This window comes from Drosophila yakuba, chromosome 3R (assembly GCF_016746365.2).
Source record: "Drosophila yakuba strain Tai18E2 chromosome 3R, Prin_Dyak_Tai18E2_2.1, whole genome shotgun sequence".
Lineage (NCBI taxonomy): Eukaryota > Metazoa > Arthropoda > Insecta > Diptera > Drosophilidae > Drosophila > Drosophila yakuba.
Window position 1 is genome coordinate 27441141 of NC_052530.2, and position 16101 is coordinate 27457241.

A 16101-nucleotide genomic window follows, 5' to 3' on the forward strand; every position below is an offset into this window, starting at 1 on the left:
CAGTTCCACACAGCCAGATTACATATAAATATGTGCCTACTTAATTTATATAATTTGAAATGTACATATTGCCAGTATTTCACCACTTAATAGCTTCATTATTACCCACACATGTGTAGCATTAATTGAGACACGCGGCCATTTGTATTATATTAATAATAATGGAGTGTCCTCCATTGCCATTTTTGTTCATATGATATTCGTACTTCATCCCCGGCGAAGAATGAGCTTTTGCAAGCATTCTCTTTTTATAACTTTTCTGGTTACCATCTTCAGTAATTAAAGTCAATTAAGAGATTTGCATTGCATACTATTTTATATCATAAATGTCTGCAAAATTAGGCAATTCAGTTTTACATAAATATACTTTGATGGCCCAAGTTAACAAAAAGAAAGGATTTCCGCCAGTTGGCAGGAAAACAATTAAGCTGCGGTCTTTAATGACTACAAATCTTCTTAATTCTGAAATCTTTGTCGACGATAGTGTCTTGATTTCTGGCCAATAAATCCTTTGTGAATCGCACTAGAGTATCCTAGAGTGAATAAAGATAAATGCATACATTTCTGAAGATTCTGAGATTTATAAGTAAAATCCAATTGCCCAGTCTAAATATTTGCTAGGGAATAGCAAAACCGTTGACAATAAGAAATGTGGTAAAAACAGGCTCTGAAGTCCAGACACAAAATAGATTGTAAAGAACTATAATCCCAGGATCATAAGAACTATATCATTATGATGTGTCATCTAACAGACATTATGAAAATAAAATTTTATTATGGGGTTTGATCCCTAACGTCTTTAAAAATTAATAACACAGTGTTATATTTAGATAACAGTTTGCTAAAGGTAAAAACTCAGAAAAGAAATGAAAAAACTCAATTGAATATTAATATAATATAATATTAGGTATATTAGTAATAATAGCCTTTTTGTATTATAACACAATGAAATTATAAATAAATGTATTTCTCAGAAGCAAAAGTATTTATACTAGCTAGTAGTGGCCAATCTGTTAATTTTTATTAGTTAAACTATTACTTTTTAAGGTAGACTAATTCTACATCTGTGGGATCCGTACAACCAAAGACATGCGAATTATTCTCCAACCCTATGAGGTTCATATAAATGTGGTTCATTTGCATTCATAAATTAAATCGAGTAATTCTCCTGGTTGTGTTTGCATGAGAACTAGCAGCTTTTCCCATCAGTCAGGACATTTCGTCCTAATTTCATTCAGCAACACCCAAGCTATTCAATTTAGGCGTGAATCATATTTAAAATTATATTTAAAAAGCATTTGCCGAAACATGAATAGGCATTCAAAATGCGCTAGCGTGACGAAAGCGAAACATAAATTTACATTTCACCCAGAACCATATTTTTAATGAAATTATAGCCGCCGAGGTTTGCTTAATCAAATGGGCATGCGTACACACAAATCCGATGTAGCAAACAGATACAAAGATACAATCACAACAAATTTCACGCCAAACAATTACAAGGCATTACGGCAATTCTGTTGGCAGAGGGATGATCAAGCTATTTAACCCGCGACCATAAATCTTTTCAAATTTGTTGCTGGCTCAGTACAGCCAGGGTACGCAGTGCACCCAGCATACCCATTCCCACCCAGCAGGCTTGACATTTGCCTTGTAAATGCGTAATAATCAGGACATCCGACAAACAGAAAGTTACGCTTTAACTCCATTCGATGCGGTATACGGTTAACAGTTGTTACCATTATCCATTTGAGGCTGAATAGCACCGAAACGGAAACCAATGAAAATAAACACAAAATAACATACCCCCCCGACCCAAAATGAAAATTGTCAAAAATTGCTCTTTCGAAATCCATTTCGCCAGCTGCAACTCGATCTTTATAATGAACTCCTAGCCGTTTTATTGCAAATTTATATTGCGAATTTCACCAAAGACTATTATCGAAATGAGTAAATATTTTGGCCGCCTTGGTGGGCCTTCTTCATCTTTGAACAGTCATCATTCACGAATCGGAAAATGATTATTCATTTAAAATCGTTTTGTAAGAAACACAATCATTAGTCTATAAAATCAAAGAAGGCACAAGCATCATTTGGCAAATTAAAACTTTGTTGTTAATATTGATGGGTGGAACTAATCAATTTGTTAATAAGTTACTTAGATAATTTGCCTTGCGTGTCTAATAGCGAACTTAAATTAATTTTTTTGCCTAATATTTGGAATCACCCACGAAGCTCTAAAATGCTATGTTTTCTTTGAGATTAATGTTGATTTTAGAATGAAAAAAAAGAAAGAAATAAATATTAAAAAAAAAGACACGATTAAAAAATCTTTTCTATTTAAAAAACACTGATTCATAAAATCTAAGGGATAAAAAAAGATAGATGTCATAAACTTTATTTGATTAGAAATGGTTTCCAAATTTATTTACTCTAAAATGTAAGCCTATTATTTTTGAACACGACAAAGTTCGTATATATGTTATAGTTTTTAAAGTAAACAAAAAAGGCTTATTTTGATCCTTTAAGTCCTTTCCATTTTAACACGCTTAAGCGGCAGTAAAAGGACTGATCAATTAAAAGGGAATAAGCCCATGTTTATTATGTTTATTGAGAAGCGTTTACAAATAATAGTGTGAAACAGGCAGTCATATTTTATTTAATATCCGACGCTGGGCGGCCAATGCACCGCACCACCTGTCCAACAAAGCGTAACAATGGCCCAAGAAGTAGTTTACATTAATGAAAGCCATAAATTAAAAATGGAAACTGCTGTGCGATGTGTCAGAACCGTAATTAGAGATATTGGCTTTAAATAATCGAGCGGCACTCATTTGTTCACTTTTTACTCGCCGACAACGCAGCGGCACGCCTGTGTTTAAGATCGAACCACAGCCACAGAAAAGGTGTTAGAAAAGGGCGATCGGCAAAAAGGTAAGAAGGTAAAAAGGCAAGGGCAAAGGCACACACGAATTCTCCTCTCTGTCATGTGAATCCGTGTGCTTGGGTTTGGGTATGGCTATGGGTATGGGTTCGGTTTTTGGTTGTGTGTCCGAGTGCTCATCCCCTTTTATTGTTCCATGGCTCTGGGATCAAGTTGTATGTGGTCCAAGTCCACAACGGACGCGAAATCGTATGTTGGTGAAGTGGACGAGTTTCCATGCTCTCCATGCTGCGGCCTGCTGACCATCGGCATTACCAGTAATAGGTGCCAGATCCAACAGCCTGTGCAGGCAGGCTATTTAGGCGAATGCGTTCCATCATTAGCATCGGACAGCTGCTAAATGATAGACGGAATTAGTATAAACACATTTAATTATATGGCTGGTGTTGTCAGGTGTTTTACACCTTATTAGATCGTGTTAGCCTTTGATCTAACTAACTGATATGGAGCAGCGGATGCGGACCCACTGCGATCCCTCCGAGTCGCAGACAATGCCCTGCCACTTTGTCTTCATTAATTTCCTAGTACTTATTACATTCGATCACTGTAAGCCCTGGAAACATGGAAATACATTTCATATTTAAAGGACACACGAAAAAGTTGGCAAATATACTGCCATTTAAGTACTCTAAAATTATGCATTACCATATATATTCATTTAAACAATAGGTATTTAGTTCACACGAAAGATCCATTCATTCCTTTCATAAGTAAAAAATATTGACGTAGGCGGCAGAAAATATTTCCAATTTTTCGTAGAAGTTGTTTAGCGCATCTGTTGGGTTCGTCTGCCACAGAAATTCCTGACCTGAAGAGGCAAAAGGGGGCGTGACCCAGATTTGAAATGCCCTTTTTCTGCAGCATTTTTGGTTTCTCCTTAGACAGATTCTGGGATTCATAACTTGAAGAGTCAAACGGTCATCGCCAAATGTTCACGACTACTGTTCGAATGTTCTTTAAAAGGTCGGTCCTCCAATAATTGTCCGTTTTTCTTTTAGAGCCTCTAATTGTTGGTTTAAATTGAATTTTAGTGCATTCTCTAGCATATTAAAAAATTCAAAGATTGAAAAAAGCATTGAATCTTGAATTTATAAAAAGTAGATGCGAATAGTCAGCATAGAATACTGTTAAACATGTTAGCTACATCTAATTGTCCAAATACTCACGCAAGAATAAATTACCGATGCAAAAATGAAAGAAGTAGTTACATTATAAGAATACAAAACATTTATTTTTCATACATTTTTTCGTATCTCACTTAATCTAAGCCTCAGTGTCCTTATTTATTATTCCCGGATCGTTAGAAAAGATGAGCCTCTTCTGCGAGGTATTCATATAAGGACGGTTAATCCATTCTGTGTCAGCTGCCTTGATGTTCTCCAAAGTGCCAAGCTTAATTTGGTACAGCTTCAGCGAGAATCTCGGCCCCACTTCGCTGAGCTCCAACTCCTTGTTCACATATTTGTACTGATGATGTCTGAATATAATCGAGTCATTGTGGTTAAGGAACGACATAACTCTTTGGGAGTTCTCCTTGGGCACTGGAAACAAGTGTTTGAGTATCTTTACAGTTCTCAGACCAATTGGCGTTTTAAAGTTATTAAATATTAAGTGTGGCTTCTGCTCGCTCATGTGTCCGATGTCGGGGATATCATGTCGCATGACCACATCGGATATGTTGAAGAAGGCAGTTGGACCATACGGAAGATGACAGACCACAAGACTGTCCGGGATGCCACGATGCTCATGGACAATTAGGAAATCGGTTACATTATTCGCACGACAGGCGTGCATTAGTGTAGTCAGCTGGTAGTTTCCTCTGTTCATCTGCTGCGCATTTGGGATTATCAGCCGCAGCTCCTTCATGAACATTTTCAATCTCGACGAGGGGTTGTGCGAGGTGGTCAGCATTATTTTCGGATCCTCGCATCCGGCATAGTGGTACTCATCATTGACAGTGCGGTCGTCTACACCTGAAATGTATAGATTCTTTTTAGTTTTAATTCAGCAAAGAGAACATCAAGAGATATGAACATTTTATAATAATAAAAGAGAATGTTTCTCAATAACAACTTTTAAATCAATATACAAAGTCTTGTAGGTAAAGAAGGATCCTATAAAAGGAAACATGTTTCGTCTAATCAAACCTCAGGATAAACGTGTATAATTGCACACTAATAAACATTTAATATGTGGTGTCGCTGTCTGCCGACTAAACACGCATAGCAATTTGCTATTTACTGATTGTAATTGTAAGTTCTACCGATAAAATCTCGACTTAAAGTGACACGAATGCTAAAGCTCTTGGGATTTTGGCGTCACAATTACACTATCTTTGGATTATTGAGACATTAATTAATAGATGTTATATTAATATTACCCTCATCCGCGTATTTCAGCGACTTGTAGGCGGTGAGACTCTTCTTCACATTTTTGGAGCCAATTGACTTGTTTTCATTGATGCTTTGCACGACGGTCTCCTGAATTTTTTGTTTGGACTTTAGGCGCTCAGTGAGGGCTTTATTATACAGGTATTCCCTTCGTTGTCTGGCTTGTTTTCGCAGCATTTTTATTTGTTATTATATTTCTGCTTGCACGTGTGCGGTTGAAAATAAATGAAAACAATACCCATACCACTCGATCACAGTCGATAACTTATCGATAGCTGTTGCTGAAACGAATGGGAAAGAAACACGGTGTATAAATCTGTACGATATGTTTATGTTCAAATCTAAATAGAAATACAATTAATAATCACTTTTTGGCTCTAAACATGTAGTCCTATTATTTATAAAATGCTTTTAAGTGATCTGCGCACTGAAATATAAAATATTTATCAGTGACACTCAAGAAAATGTTAATTGCCCTTGACATTGCCGCTATCTTGACTAACACAAATATTTACGGGTGCGAAATGTGCGCTAGTTGCAAGGTGTTTTTGCGCATTGTTTAAACAAAAATGCATTTATTATGGGTTTCAATGTAGCCGAATCGCAAGACCAAGCAATATCAATTGCTTCAACAGGTTAAATTAGGAGCTGTGCACATATCCCACACGTTGCGGTGAAAAATAATGGCATCGTCGGTTGGCGGCCTAAAAAACATAAACAATTTGCGGCGAAAACATTGTTTACGCAAACCCTCAAAATGGTAAATAAAAAAGTCGGTTTGAAAGAGTGTCGCAGTAATATTAAGTGTAAATACTAATTTTGGCACTATTTCAGCAACATCTTCACATGTGTTTGCTTTGCTTAATTGCATTAGCGATACTTTCATATTTCGTCCATCAGCGACCTTCCTTGGCAACCGAAACCAAGGGAAAGGTGGTCGGTTATAATGCTGTGTAAGTGGAGATCAGAATATATAGCCCTTGCTACAGATGCTTCCAGAAATCTGTAAAAATAATTATATTGTATTGGCGTGGGCAGGAATGTAAAACGTTTGCTTTCACCTCATTTTTTATGACCCCTTTCATTTTGGCCATACCGGTTGTTATAGTTTCCCTGTTGCCAACAATAACCCATTAGGGAAGAGCAAATATACAAGGCGTGTTTGCTTTTAAGCAGATGATTCACTTTAACTTTCCAAGTAAACAAACTTAATATTACCTTGCAGGCAGACTGGGAAACCCCCGCTTTACATCGTGGTGGTATGTTGCGGTCAGAGGGTCCAGGAGACTCTGGTTATGATCAAGTCGGCCATTCTGTTCAACTACGACGAGGAGTACCTCAAGTTTGTGATCTTCACGGAGGACGGGAAGGGTGATGAGTTCAGAGAAAAGTTGACCGACTGGCGCGAAATCAAGCCATTTACATTTGACTTTGAGATTTTGCCACTAAAGTTTCCCAGTGGCAATGAAGTCGAGTGGAGGAATCTCTTCAAGCCATGTGCAGCTCAACGTCTCTTTTTGCCGGTAAGTTAAATAATTCCCATGTGTAGTTTAACTAGTAACACACCCTTACTTTTCTAGTCATTGCTAACGCATGTGGACTCATTGTTGTATGTTGACACGGACATATTGTTTTTGTCGCCCATCTCGGATATCTGGCGATTCTTTAAGAAGTTCAATGAGACGCAAATGTCCGCATTGACGCCCGAGCACGAGAACGAAAACATTGGGTGGTACAATCGCTTTGCACGACATCCATTCTATGGCCGGCTTGGCGTTAATTCCGGCGTTATGCTAATGAATCTCACACGGATGAGAGAAATGAAATGGGAGCAACATATCGTGTCTATTCATAAGGAGTACAAGCTACGTATTATTTGGGGGGATCAAGACATTATCAATATACTATTTTACTATCATCCTGATAAGCTGTACATCATGCCATGCGAATACAACTACCGTCCAGATCACTGCATGTATATGAGCATATGCAACATGACCCACGCTGGCGTTAAGGTAATCCACGGAAATCGTGGCTATTTCCACTCAGACAGGCAGCCACTCTTTAAGAGCATCTACGAGGCCATGGAGAATTACCAACTGGGCTCCAATGCCAACACCGACTTCCTAATGCCCTTGCATGCAGCACTCAGTATACCATCCGTTAATAATTCAAGCTGTGGAAAAGTATCAAATGAAGTCTTAAAAGTGGCGAATGCAGTTATAAGTAAAAGGTACAGGGAAGTCTAGCAGTAGGGTAATTGTAATATAATAAACTAGATTATAATTAGAAAGTGTAGCGGTAGCCTTTATATTCGGATATACATTAGTCATAGGTTTTATAGAACTTGAAAGTTTTTATATACGCAATAAAAATGTATATGTTAAAAAGCATAGTACACTGCGCATCTTGCTGGTAATATCTACACTCAGATGAATATCTGAAGAGTTTAAATGAAACAATTATTTTATTTTCTATGGATTGGTGTAATAACAAAGACACTTTGCATTAAAACGGACTTAGCTAGGCAATAAATAAGGTCATGTATATGCATACAGCATTGACTAAGAACACAGGCAGGTATTTTCTAAATTAGATTTGATCCACGGAATGAATTTGCTCACTCTGGAGTAAACACCCGGATATCCTTCGCGGCCGCATCCGACGCCCCAGGACACAATTCCGACGATGAAATATTTAACGCCATTGGATAGCAACAGCGGTCCTCCACTGTCGCCCTGGCAGGAGTCCATTGAAGGCCTACCCGCACACAACATAGATGAGGTAATTCGAGTACTTTTGTATCTTTGATTTCGGCATTCCGTGATGGACATAATTGGCACCTTAACTTGATTAACTATGGATGGTAACTCTCCTCCTTCGGACGTCCGTCCCCACCCCACAACTGTTCCAATTCGTCCTAAATAAATAAGAGATATAAATAATATGCATTTCTATAGGCCAGAAATAATTACCTGCGGGGTCGTAGTTGTACCGCGGAAGGCAAACAGGCTTGATGATTTTAGAAAACGATATAGGCTTGCGAAGTCTCAGCAGGGCAATGTCATTGTTGTATGTATCGGGGTCAAAGCTCTTGTGCTTTATCACGGCCGTGACCGCACGTTGGATGGCCTGTGACTCCGAGGTAATCTCTTGATCGTGGTCTCCGAAAATGATTCTGATTTTCGATTTGCGCAGTTTCTTCACACAGTGAGCGGCAGATAGAACGTAGTCCTTCGTCAATAAGGAGCCGCCGCAATGGAACTTGCCGTCGTACACGATGCGGGCCATCCAAGGATATTGATTGACGCCAGTTGGGTTTCCCCCCACAATGCGGTTTTCTTCATTCGAGAAGCCACAATCTGCGCGAGTGAAATTTAAACGGGGCTATCACACAAATTTGAATATCACCAACAACATCACATGCACATACCACAATCACAATTCTTTAGGCTGGAATTTTCGGCATACTCAGTCTCGTCTTCGGTATCCGAAAGTCCAAAGGCATTGGATACTCCCGAACTTATGCGAAAAATTGTGTCAAATAGAAATTTACTGGTTCGTTTACTTTGGCCCGTCTGAATGGTGTTAATAGCGTCCGACTCATTGAAACCTTTTGAATATTCCAAGCTCAAGAGACTGGAATAGTTCATCGTCAACATCCAAAAAAAGATTATATATTTTAAGCTCATGTTCACGAATTAGATATCATTGTAACAAATGGGATATGCTTGTTTTTATGGCAAACTTGATGAAAAACTAACAAAATCAAAACATTTCTAATATACAACAAAACAATTGCAGAACTAAAACGTAATGCTTAACACGAAATTAACAAGGTTTGGGTTTCTGTAAATACGGCCTAAGAATAAATAAAAGTCTGTAACTAATTAATGTAACATAAAATATGTACTAAGTTTGATCGTAATGTAGCGTACGGATCGCTTAGCGCTAATACAAAATGTGAGAGTTAGTCGCAGTGTGGCCACGTTCAACTTTCTCCCTGTTGGCCACTTTCATGGCCAAGATGTATCAGCTGATCCACCAACTTTCTCATGTTCATTTTACAAAAACCTTGAAAATAAGTGTTGTATTAAAAATGTAGCACATAAAATACATTTTTAAAATTTTGTAACCCACTTCCTTTTGGAATTTTGGGACGTTTGGTCAACTTCTTGGTTTAAATTATCTTAGCAATTGTGGTATAAAAATACGATTTTTTGAGTTTTGTAACAGTAACATTTTAATATATGTGCTTTCTATCTATGCAAGTTTTTCGTTCTCCAGTCGAACAAATCGTCCACGCTACAATCTTCCTCGCTTGAACTCAGTTCCGGATCGATTTCCACCTTGGGGTTAACTTTTCGCTTTTTACTCAAAAGCAGTGTTTTCTGGTCGTTTATTTTAATGAATCTCTTCCAGTTATCGATCTGCTCGTCGATCTCCTTGATGTGCCGCTTGAGATTGATGTCCTCCTGCTCGTCGGCCACAATTACACTGGATTCCGTGTCAGCCCGCTTGATCTCCTGCTGGAATTTCTGCCATTCCTCGTCCTGCAGTCGAGCGGCTTCGGATTTGTTGGTCTTATCCTCGTCGAAGAACTTTTCTGGCAGTTTTTCGGCAGTAGTTTCATTCACGGGCTTGCTGCTCGCATTTGGCTGGGAGGTTTTCTCTTGAATGATGTGAGGATGCTTCTCCTGGCTGCTCTGTGGAGTTTTATCGGGCAGGGTGCTGGAGTTCGTGGCAGGAGTTGGAGTCTTGGTGGACGGAGCTGCTGGGTCCTTGGGAGCAGTGGTGGTGACGGGTTTCTCCACCTTATTCTGCTTCGCCTGATCCACATTCAGTTTGTGCTGCTTGGAGTTAATGTGCACCTTCCAGACGTTGGGTTTGATGGGTATCCTGCAAATAATGCAGGTCAAGGTGCCTGAGGAGTCATACGTATAGTTCTGTTAAGGAAATCAAGTGGCTTGACGTTTAATTGAAAATATTTTTTTATTTAAGAACTATATAAACAAACATTTTTAGTTTGTTTTGGTAAACACCGGCTTATAACGTGAATTACAATTCACAATTGTGGGTTTTTTGCTTTTGTAAAGGATATTTTGCCAATGGTGAATCGACTGTAACTGCTGGCTTTTTGGAAACGCTTAGTTTTTTTTGAAGGCGTTTAATATTCCCATTATTCATGTTGATTTTCTATATTTTTATGTTTTTATGCGGCGTCTGTCACTTAAGGGAATTTAACTAGAGATGAGCGCACCAGCGATTATTTAGAAATGGGCGCAGAACACGGAATGAAGATTATATTATATTGAAATGCTCTAAATAAAGGAAAAAATTGTTTCAAAGTATTTTAAATTATTTTTTAATACAACAAATAGAAGTAAATACAAATTTAGGAACACACAAAGTTAGGTTGCCCTGGTCTCGTTATCGATTGCACTATCGATAGCCAATCCGAAAACGAGTTGGCAGTCTACCCGGCAATTTTTTTAGACTACGTGTCTAAGCGAAGAATGTGTCGTTGCATTTCAGATCGGTTATAATTTTCAAGTTACTGGCTGGAATAGGGACATGAATCGGACGCCGAAGATGCTCAACAGCAAGGTGGCTGGCTACAGCAGCCTGATCACCTTCGCCATCCTGCTAATCGCCTGGCTGGCCGGATTTTCCTCTCGCCTCTTCGCCGTCATCCGTTTCGAGTCGATTATCCATGAGTTTGATCCGTGGTTCAACTACCGGGCCACCGCCTACATGGTGCAAAATGGTTGGTACAACTTCCTCAACTGGTTCGACGAGCGTGCCTGGTATCCGCTCGGCAGGATTGTGGGCGGCACCGTGTACCCCGGCCTGATGATTACGTCCGGCGGAATCCACTGGCTTCTGCACGTACTCAACATACCGGTCCACATTCGCGACATCTGCGTGTTCCTGGCACCGATCTTCAGTGGCCTGACCTCCATCTCCACCTACCTGCTGACCAAGGAGTTGTGGTCCGCGGGCGCCGGCCTCTTCGCCGCCAGCTTCATCGCCATCGTGCCTGGCTACATAAGTAGGTCGGTGGCTGGATCGTACGATAACGAGGGCATTGCCATATTCGCCCTGCAGTTCACCTACTTTCTGTGGGTGCGCTCCGTGAAGACTGGATCCGTGTTCTGGTCCGCCGCCGCCGCTTTGTCCTACTTCTACATGGTGTCCGCCTGGGGAGGCTACGTGTTCATCATCAACCTGATCCCCCTGCACGTCTTCGTGCTGCTCATCATGGGCAGATACTCGCCGCGCCTGCTGACCAGCTACAGCACCTTCTACATCCTGGGACTGTTGTTCTCTATGCAGATCCCCTTCGTGGGATTCCAGCCGATTCGCACCAGTGAACATATGGCTGCGCTGGGAGTGTTTGTGCTCCTAATGGCCGTGGCCACCCTGCGCCATCTGCAGTCCGTGCTGTCGCGCAACGAGTTCCGAAAGCTGTTCATCGTCGGCGGATTGCTGGTAGGCGTTGGAGTCTTTGTGGCCGTCGTGGTGCTCACCATGCTGGGCGTTGTGGCCCCGTGGAGTGGACGTTTCTACTCGCTGTGGGATACTGGCTACGCCAAGATTCACATTCCCATCATTGCATCCGTGTCGGAGCATCAGCCCACCACTTGGTTCTCGTTCTTCTTCGATCTGCACATCCTGGTGTGCGCCTTCCCAGTGGGAGTGTGGTACTGCATCAAGCAGATCAACGACGAGCGCGTGTTTGTGGTGCTGTACGCCATCAGTGCGGTTTACTTCGCTGGAGTGATGGTGCGTTTGATGCTTACCCTCACGCCAGTGGTGTGTATGCTGGCTGGAGTGGCGTTTTCGGGACTGTTGGATGTGTTCCTGCAAGAGGATTCGTCGAAGCGAATGGGCACAGCCGTAAGCACAGCCACCGAAGTGGATGAAGCTGAGGATTCCATTGAGAAGAAGACTCTGTACGACAAGGTACGTTATTGTTACTAGGCATCTCTTAGATTTCGTTTTAAAATCACCGTACTTGCAGGCTGGTAAGCTGAAGCACCGTACTAAGCATGATGCCCAGCAGGATATTGGCATCAGCTCTAACCTGAAGAGTATTGTTATTTTGGCCGTTCTAATGCTGTTGATGATGTTCGCTGTCCACTGCACGTGGGTGACCAGCAATGCCTACTCCAGTCCCTCCATTGTCTTGGCTTTCCACAACAGTCAAGATGGGTAAGCATAAACAAATACCCCTATCGTTTAATCTTTCTAACCCTTTTCTCCGCTAGATCTCGCAACATTTTGGATGATTTCAGGGAAGCTTACTACTGGCTTTCGCAGAACACTGCTGACGATGCTCGCGTTATGTCTTGGTGGGATTACGGATACCAGATAGCGGGAATGGCAAACAGAACAACGCTGGTAGATAACAATACTTGGAACAATAGTCACATCGCGCTGGTTGGCAAGGCAATGTCTTCGACTGAGGAGAAATCCTACGAAATTATGACATCTCTTGACGTGGACTACGTTCTGGTGATCTTTGGCGGTGTGATCGGCTACTCTGGTGATGACATCAACAAGTTCCTGTGGATGGTCCGAATTGCCGAGGGAGAGCATCCCAAGGACATTAAGGAAAGCGATTACTTTACCGACCGCGGTGAATTCAGGGTAGATGCCGAAGGAGCTCCGGCCCTCCTCAACTGCCTTATGTACAAATTAAGCTACTACAGATTCGGGGAATTGAAGCTGGACTACAGGTAAGCGGAAAAATGTTTTGTCAGGTAGCGATGCACACTAATTGCCTGTTTCAGAGGCCCATCTGGATATGATCGCACACGTAACGCCGTCATTGGAAATAAGGACTTCGATCTGACCTACCTGGAAGAGGCCTACACCACAGAGCACTGGCTTGTTCGCATCTATAGGGTAAAGAAGCCGCACGAGTTCAACAGGCCATCTCTGAAAACCAAGGAGAGAACGATTCCACCAGCAAACTTCATCTCGAGAAAGGTAGAGTACTTTGCATGCCTAAATGAACTTTAGTAACAACTTTATGCTTTGCAGAACTCGAAGCGTCGCAAGGGCTACATACGAAACCGACCGGTTGTTGTTAAAGGAAAGCGAACCTTGAAATAAACCCAAATAATAATTGTATTGATCTTTCACCAATATATATATAACTTGGTTAAAACACTTTACACATAGCACATGGTTTGGTGAAAGTGTGTCCACCGCATCCTCATGTTGAGGGCTTTAAATGCCGCCTCAAAATCAACTTTCGCATACTTCCCGACTCGTGTGACACAATTTTATCGAGTTGCTGCTTTGATGAAATTTCCGGTTCCTTCGATTTAAAACTGTTCGCGGCTCCACCATTCATTGTCTTAAGCTAGCAATTCAATAAAGCAGAGTGTACATTTTTAAACCTTAATATCATAGTTATTCATTTTTATTCGAACAGTAGCGAACTACAGCTCACAGGTCAAATAGTGCTACTAGTTATCATTGCGGCGACGTCGCTGAATTTTTCGTTCCAGGTCCCTGGACTTTTGCTTCTTGGGGGGTATGAAAACATCGGGCTCATCGAGTTCATTTTGGTTAGAAGACTTGGGCAGTACCATGTTGGTATCGAAGTTGAACTCATCGTTGGAATTGGCCAGTTGTCTGCGAAACACGGCCGCGCTGTTCGTGACCCGTGCTTTGGGATGGGATGGAGGTAGCCACGAAACAGTTTGGGTGGTCGAGTTATAGAAGTAGTACGCCCTGCAGCCCTTATCGTAGATATCCTTCCAGCCCGCCTCCAGTGGATATTTTCGCAGCAATCTCTTGTAGCGCTTGAGATACCTATGGCCGGGTTGCGAGTGCGGGGCGCTGTTGAACTTATTCACGCAATACAGCGAGCATTTGTGGTATATGTTGTACTTGTTGGGACACAGCTTGTATCCATGGTAGGACTCGTTCACGCCGATCCGCTCCTTGATGCGGTGCGACCAGAACTGCTCCTCCACGCTCCTGCGCTTGGGCTCCGGGGATATGTCCTCCTTGTACGGGTACGGAGCGCTCTTGTCATCGTCGTCGTAGTTTTCGGCTATAATCTCCTCTATAGCTTCTGAAATTGGTGTGGTTCCTGCGGATAGATGACATTGATTATCTTCTTGGGATTATATACCTATCCTGATTCCATTACATACCCGATTGTTTTGTCACAAGACCGCGCTTCTTCAGGCGCTGCAACAGTGCAGCTGGTAGGCTCATTTTTCTATTATTCTGCTACTTTTGAAGTTTAAATAAATACGGTCCAGAAAAATAATGTCAATATAAAACAATAATATGACCATGCGAGTACATGTATAAAATACCACAGGTTCAAGAAATTTGATTCTCAAAAATGGGATTTCTTAAATGAAAATGATAAAGATTTTAATATAATTATATTATAGGTTGCTAAATGTAAAATATACATATACTTTGTGTAATTTTTGTACTATTTTTTTTTTAATCCACTTGTTTAAAATTTGTATTAAAATTCCATTGAATGGTATTTTGAGCCCCAGGCCCGTACGGTCATATTATTTTCAGCTGCTCGAATAATATTTCAGGTCATATAAATTTGACTGAATATTATTAAATTCAACCACAATATGGCCGATAACGCAGAACCACTGACTTTGTCCAGAGGTAAGGATGCATGCCACCAATGCCCAGTTGGAGGAAACTCACCGCAATGCCCCAACTTTCAGATGTCAAAAGATCGATAGAGCTGCTGGAAAAGCTGCAAGCGAGTGGAGACTTCCCCACGACAAAACTGGCCGCCCTGCAGAAGGTGCTCAACTCCGACTTCATGACCTCCGTGCGGGAGGTGTACGAGCACGTCTACGAGACGGTGGACATCCAGGGATCCCACGACGTGAGGGCATCCGCCACTGCCAAGGCCACTGTGGCAGCTTTCGCGGCCAGCGAAGGGCACGCTCATCCCAGAGTCGTTGAGCTGCCCAAAACGGAGGAGGGTAAGCCACGCCCTTATCTAAGAAACTGGGGGATTCTGCTTTATCATAGAACCATTCACTAGATCTAAAAGTTTCATAGATGGAGAATACATATCTATTATACATCTTATATGGAATATTTTCCAAATGTTGCTGCTATAAAACTGTTTCCTTTTTTTCAGGCTTGGGTTTCAATGTAATGGGCGGCAAGGAGCAAAACTCGCCCATCTATATATCCCGAATAATACCTGGAGGCGTGGCTGACAGGCATGGAGGACTGAAAAGAGGCGATCAACTTCTGTCTGTGAATGGTGTGGTAAGTTATTAATTCTTTTCCCTTAACTCTGTGATTACAAACTTAACACATTTCAACACTTCAGTCTGTTGAAGGAGAAAACCACGAGAAGGCCGTGGAGCTGTTAAAGCAAGCTGTCGGATCTGTGAAGCTGGTGGTGCGCTACACACCAAAGGTTCTCGAGGAAATGGAAATGCGATTTGATAAGCAACGCAACACACGTCGTCGCCAATAAGGAACATCGGCAAAAACTTGTGCCATAGTAGTTTTTGCCATTAGACCATACTGTTATGCACGTATGAGTAAATCAAGCCCTTACGAATAACATAATTTAACACAAATACCATTTAAATATTATTTATTACAAAGAAACTCTGAAAAATTACTCTTTAATCGTAAAAAGTGAGTGTTATGTATTTGTAACTAATTACCGTGTTGGTTTTTGTTCCAATAAATGTAATTTAAATTGTCAGACAATGTGAATCTTTTCTTTATAAATTT

The 16101-nt window shown here is 41.1% G+C and overlaps 7 protein-coding genes across 8 annotated transcripts; 3 read left to right on the forward strand and 4 right to left on the reverse strand.

Annotated features, from left to right (window-relative positions):
• Positions 1–4148: 4148 nt before the first annotated feature.
• LOC6538594 (U3 small nucleolar ribonucleoprotein protein IMP4) lies at positions 4149–5572 on the reverse strand. Its single transcript, XM_002099080.4, has 2 exons — positions 5325–5572; positions 4149–4917 (listed from the first exon to the last, which is right to left on the reverse strand). Exons 1-2 carry the CDS (start codon positions 5509–5511, stop codon positions 4208–4210), a joined length of 897 nt encoding a protein of 298 aa, XP_002099116.1. The 5' UTR covers positions 5512–5572; the 3' UTR covers positions 4149–4207.
• Positions 5573–5830: 258 nt separating this feature from the next.
• LOC6538595 (glucoside xylosyltransferase 2) lies at positions 5831–7788 on the forward strand. 2 transcript variants are annotated; one of them, XM_015193432.3, is made up of 4 exons: positions 5831–6106; positions 6169–6287; positions 6560–6857; positions 6915–7788. In XM_015193432.3, exons 1-4 carry the CDS (start codon positions 6092–6094, stop codon positions 7581–7583), a joined length of 1101 nt encoding a protein of 366 aa, XP_015048918.1. In that variant the 5' UTR covers positions 5831–6091; the 3' UTR covers positions 7584–7788. The 2 variants fall into 2 exon arrangements, with proteins under 2 accessions (XP_015048918.1, XP_002099117.2); XM_002099081.4 differs by having other exon boundaries at positions 5832–6094.
• An 11-nt stretch (positions 7789–7799) lies between these two features.
• On the reverse strand, positions 7800–9445 carry LOC6538596 (trypsin-1). The gene is made up of 3 exons (XM_002099082.4): positions 8768–9445; positions 8310–8696; positions 7800–8254 (listed from the first exon to the last, which is right to left on the reverse strand). Exons 1-3 carry the CDS (start codon positions 9024–9026, stop codon positions 7899–7901), a joined length of 1002 nt encoding a protein of 333 aa, XP_002099118.2. The 5' UTR covers positions 9027–9445; the 3' UTR covers positions 7800–7898.
• A 105-nt stretch (positions 9446–9550) lies between these two features.
• On the reverse strand, positions 9551–10608 carry LOC6538597 (zinc finger protein 830). The gene is made up of 2 exons (XM_002099083.3): positions 10436–10608; positions 9551–10272 (listed from the first exon to the last, which is right to left on the reverse strand). Exons 1-2 carry the CDS (start codon positions 10519–10521, stop codon positions 9594–9596), a joined length of 765 nt encoding a protein of 254 aa, XP_002099119.2. The 5' UTR covers positions 10522–10608; the 3' UTR covers positions 9551–9593.
• Positions 10609–10817: 209 nt separating this feature from the next.
• On the forward strand, positions 10818–13750 carry LOC6538598 (dolichyl-diphosphooligosaccharide--protein glycosyltransferase subunit STT3B). The gene is made up of 5 exons (XM_002099084.4): positions 10818–12300; positions 12359–12549; positions 12606–13076; positions 13131–13329; positions 13384–13750. The coding sequence occupies exons 1-5, from the start codon at positions 10909–10911 to the stop codon at positions 13453–13455; spliced, it is 2325 nt and encodes a 774-aa protein (XP_002099120.1). The 5' UTR covers positions 10818–10908; the 3' UTR covers positions 13456–13750.
• Positions 13733–14670, reverse strand: LOC6538599. The gene is made up of 2 exons (XM_002099085.3): positions 14511–14670; positions 13733–14446 (listed from the first exon to the last, which is right to left on the reverse strand). The coding sequence occupies exons 1-2, from the start codon at positions 14572–14574 to the stop codon at positions 13815–13817; spliced, it is 696 nt and encodes a 231-aa protein (XP_002099121.1). The 5' UTR covers positions 14575–14670; the 3' UTR covers positions 13733–13814.
• Positions 14671–14840: 170 nt separating this feature from the next.
• Positions 14841–16072, forward strand: LOC6538600 (protein lin-7 homolog C). Its single transcript, XM_002099086.3, has 4 exons — positions 14841–14997; positions 15060–15326; positions 15488–15621; positions 15686–16072. Exons 1-4 carry the CDS (start codon positions 14961–14963, stop codon positions 15833–15835), a joined length of 588 nt encoding a protein of 195 aa, XP_002099122.1. The 5' UTR covers positions 14841–14960; the 3' UTR covers positions 15836–16072.
• Positions 16073–16101: the final 29 nt, after the last annotated feature.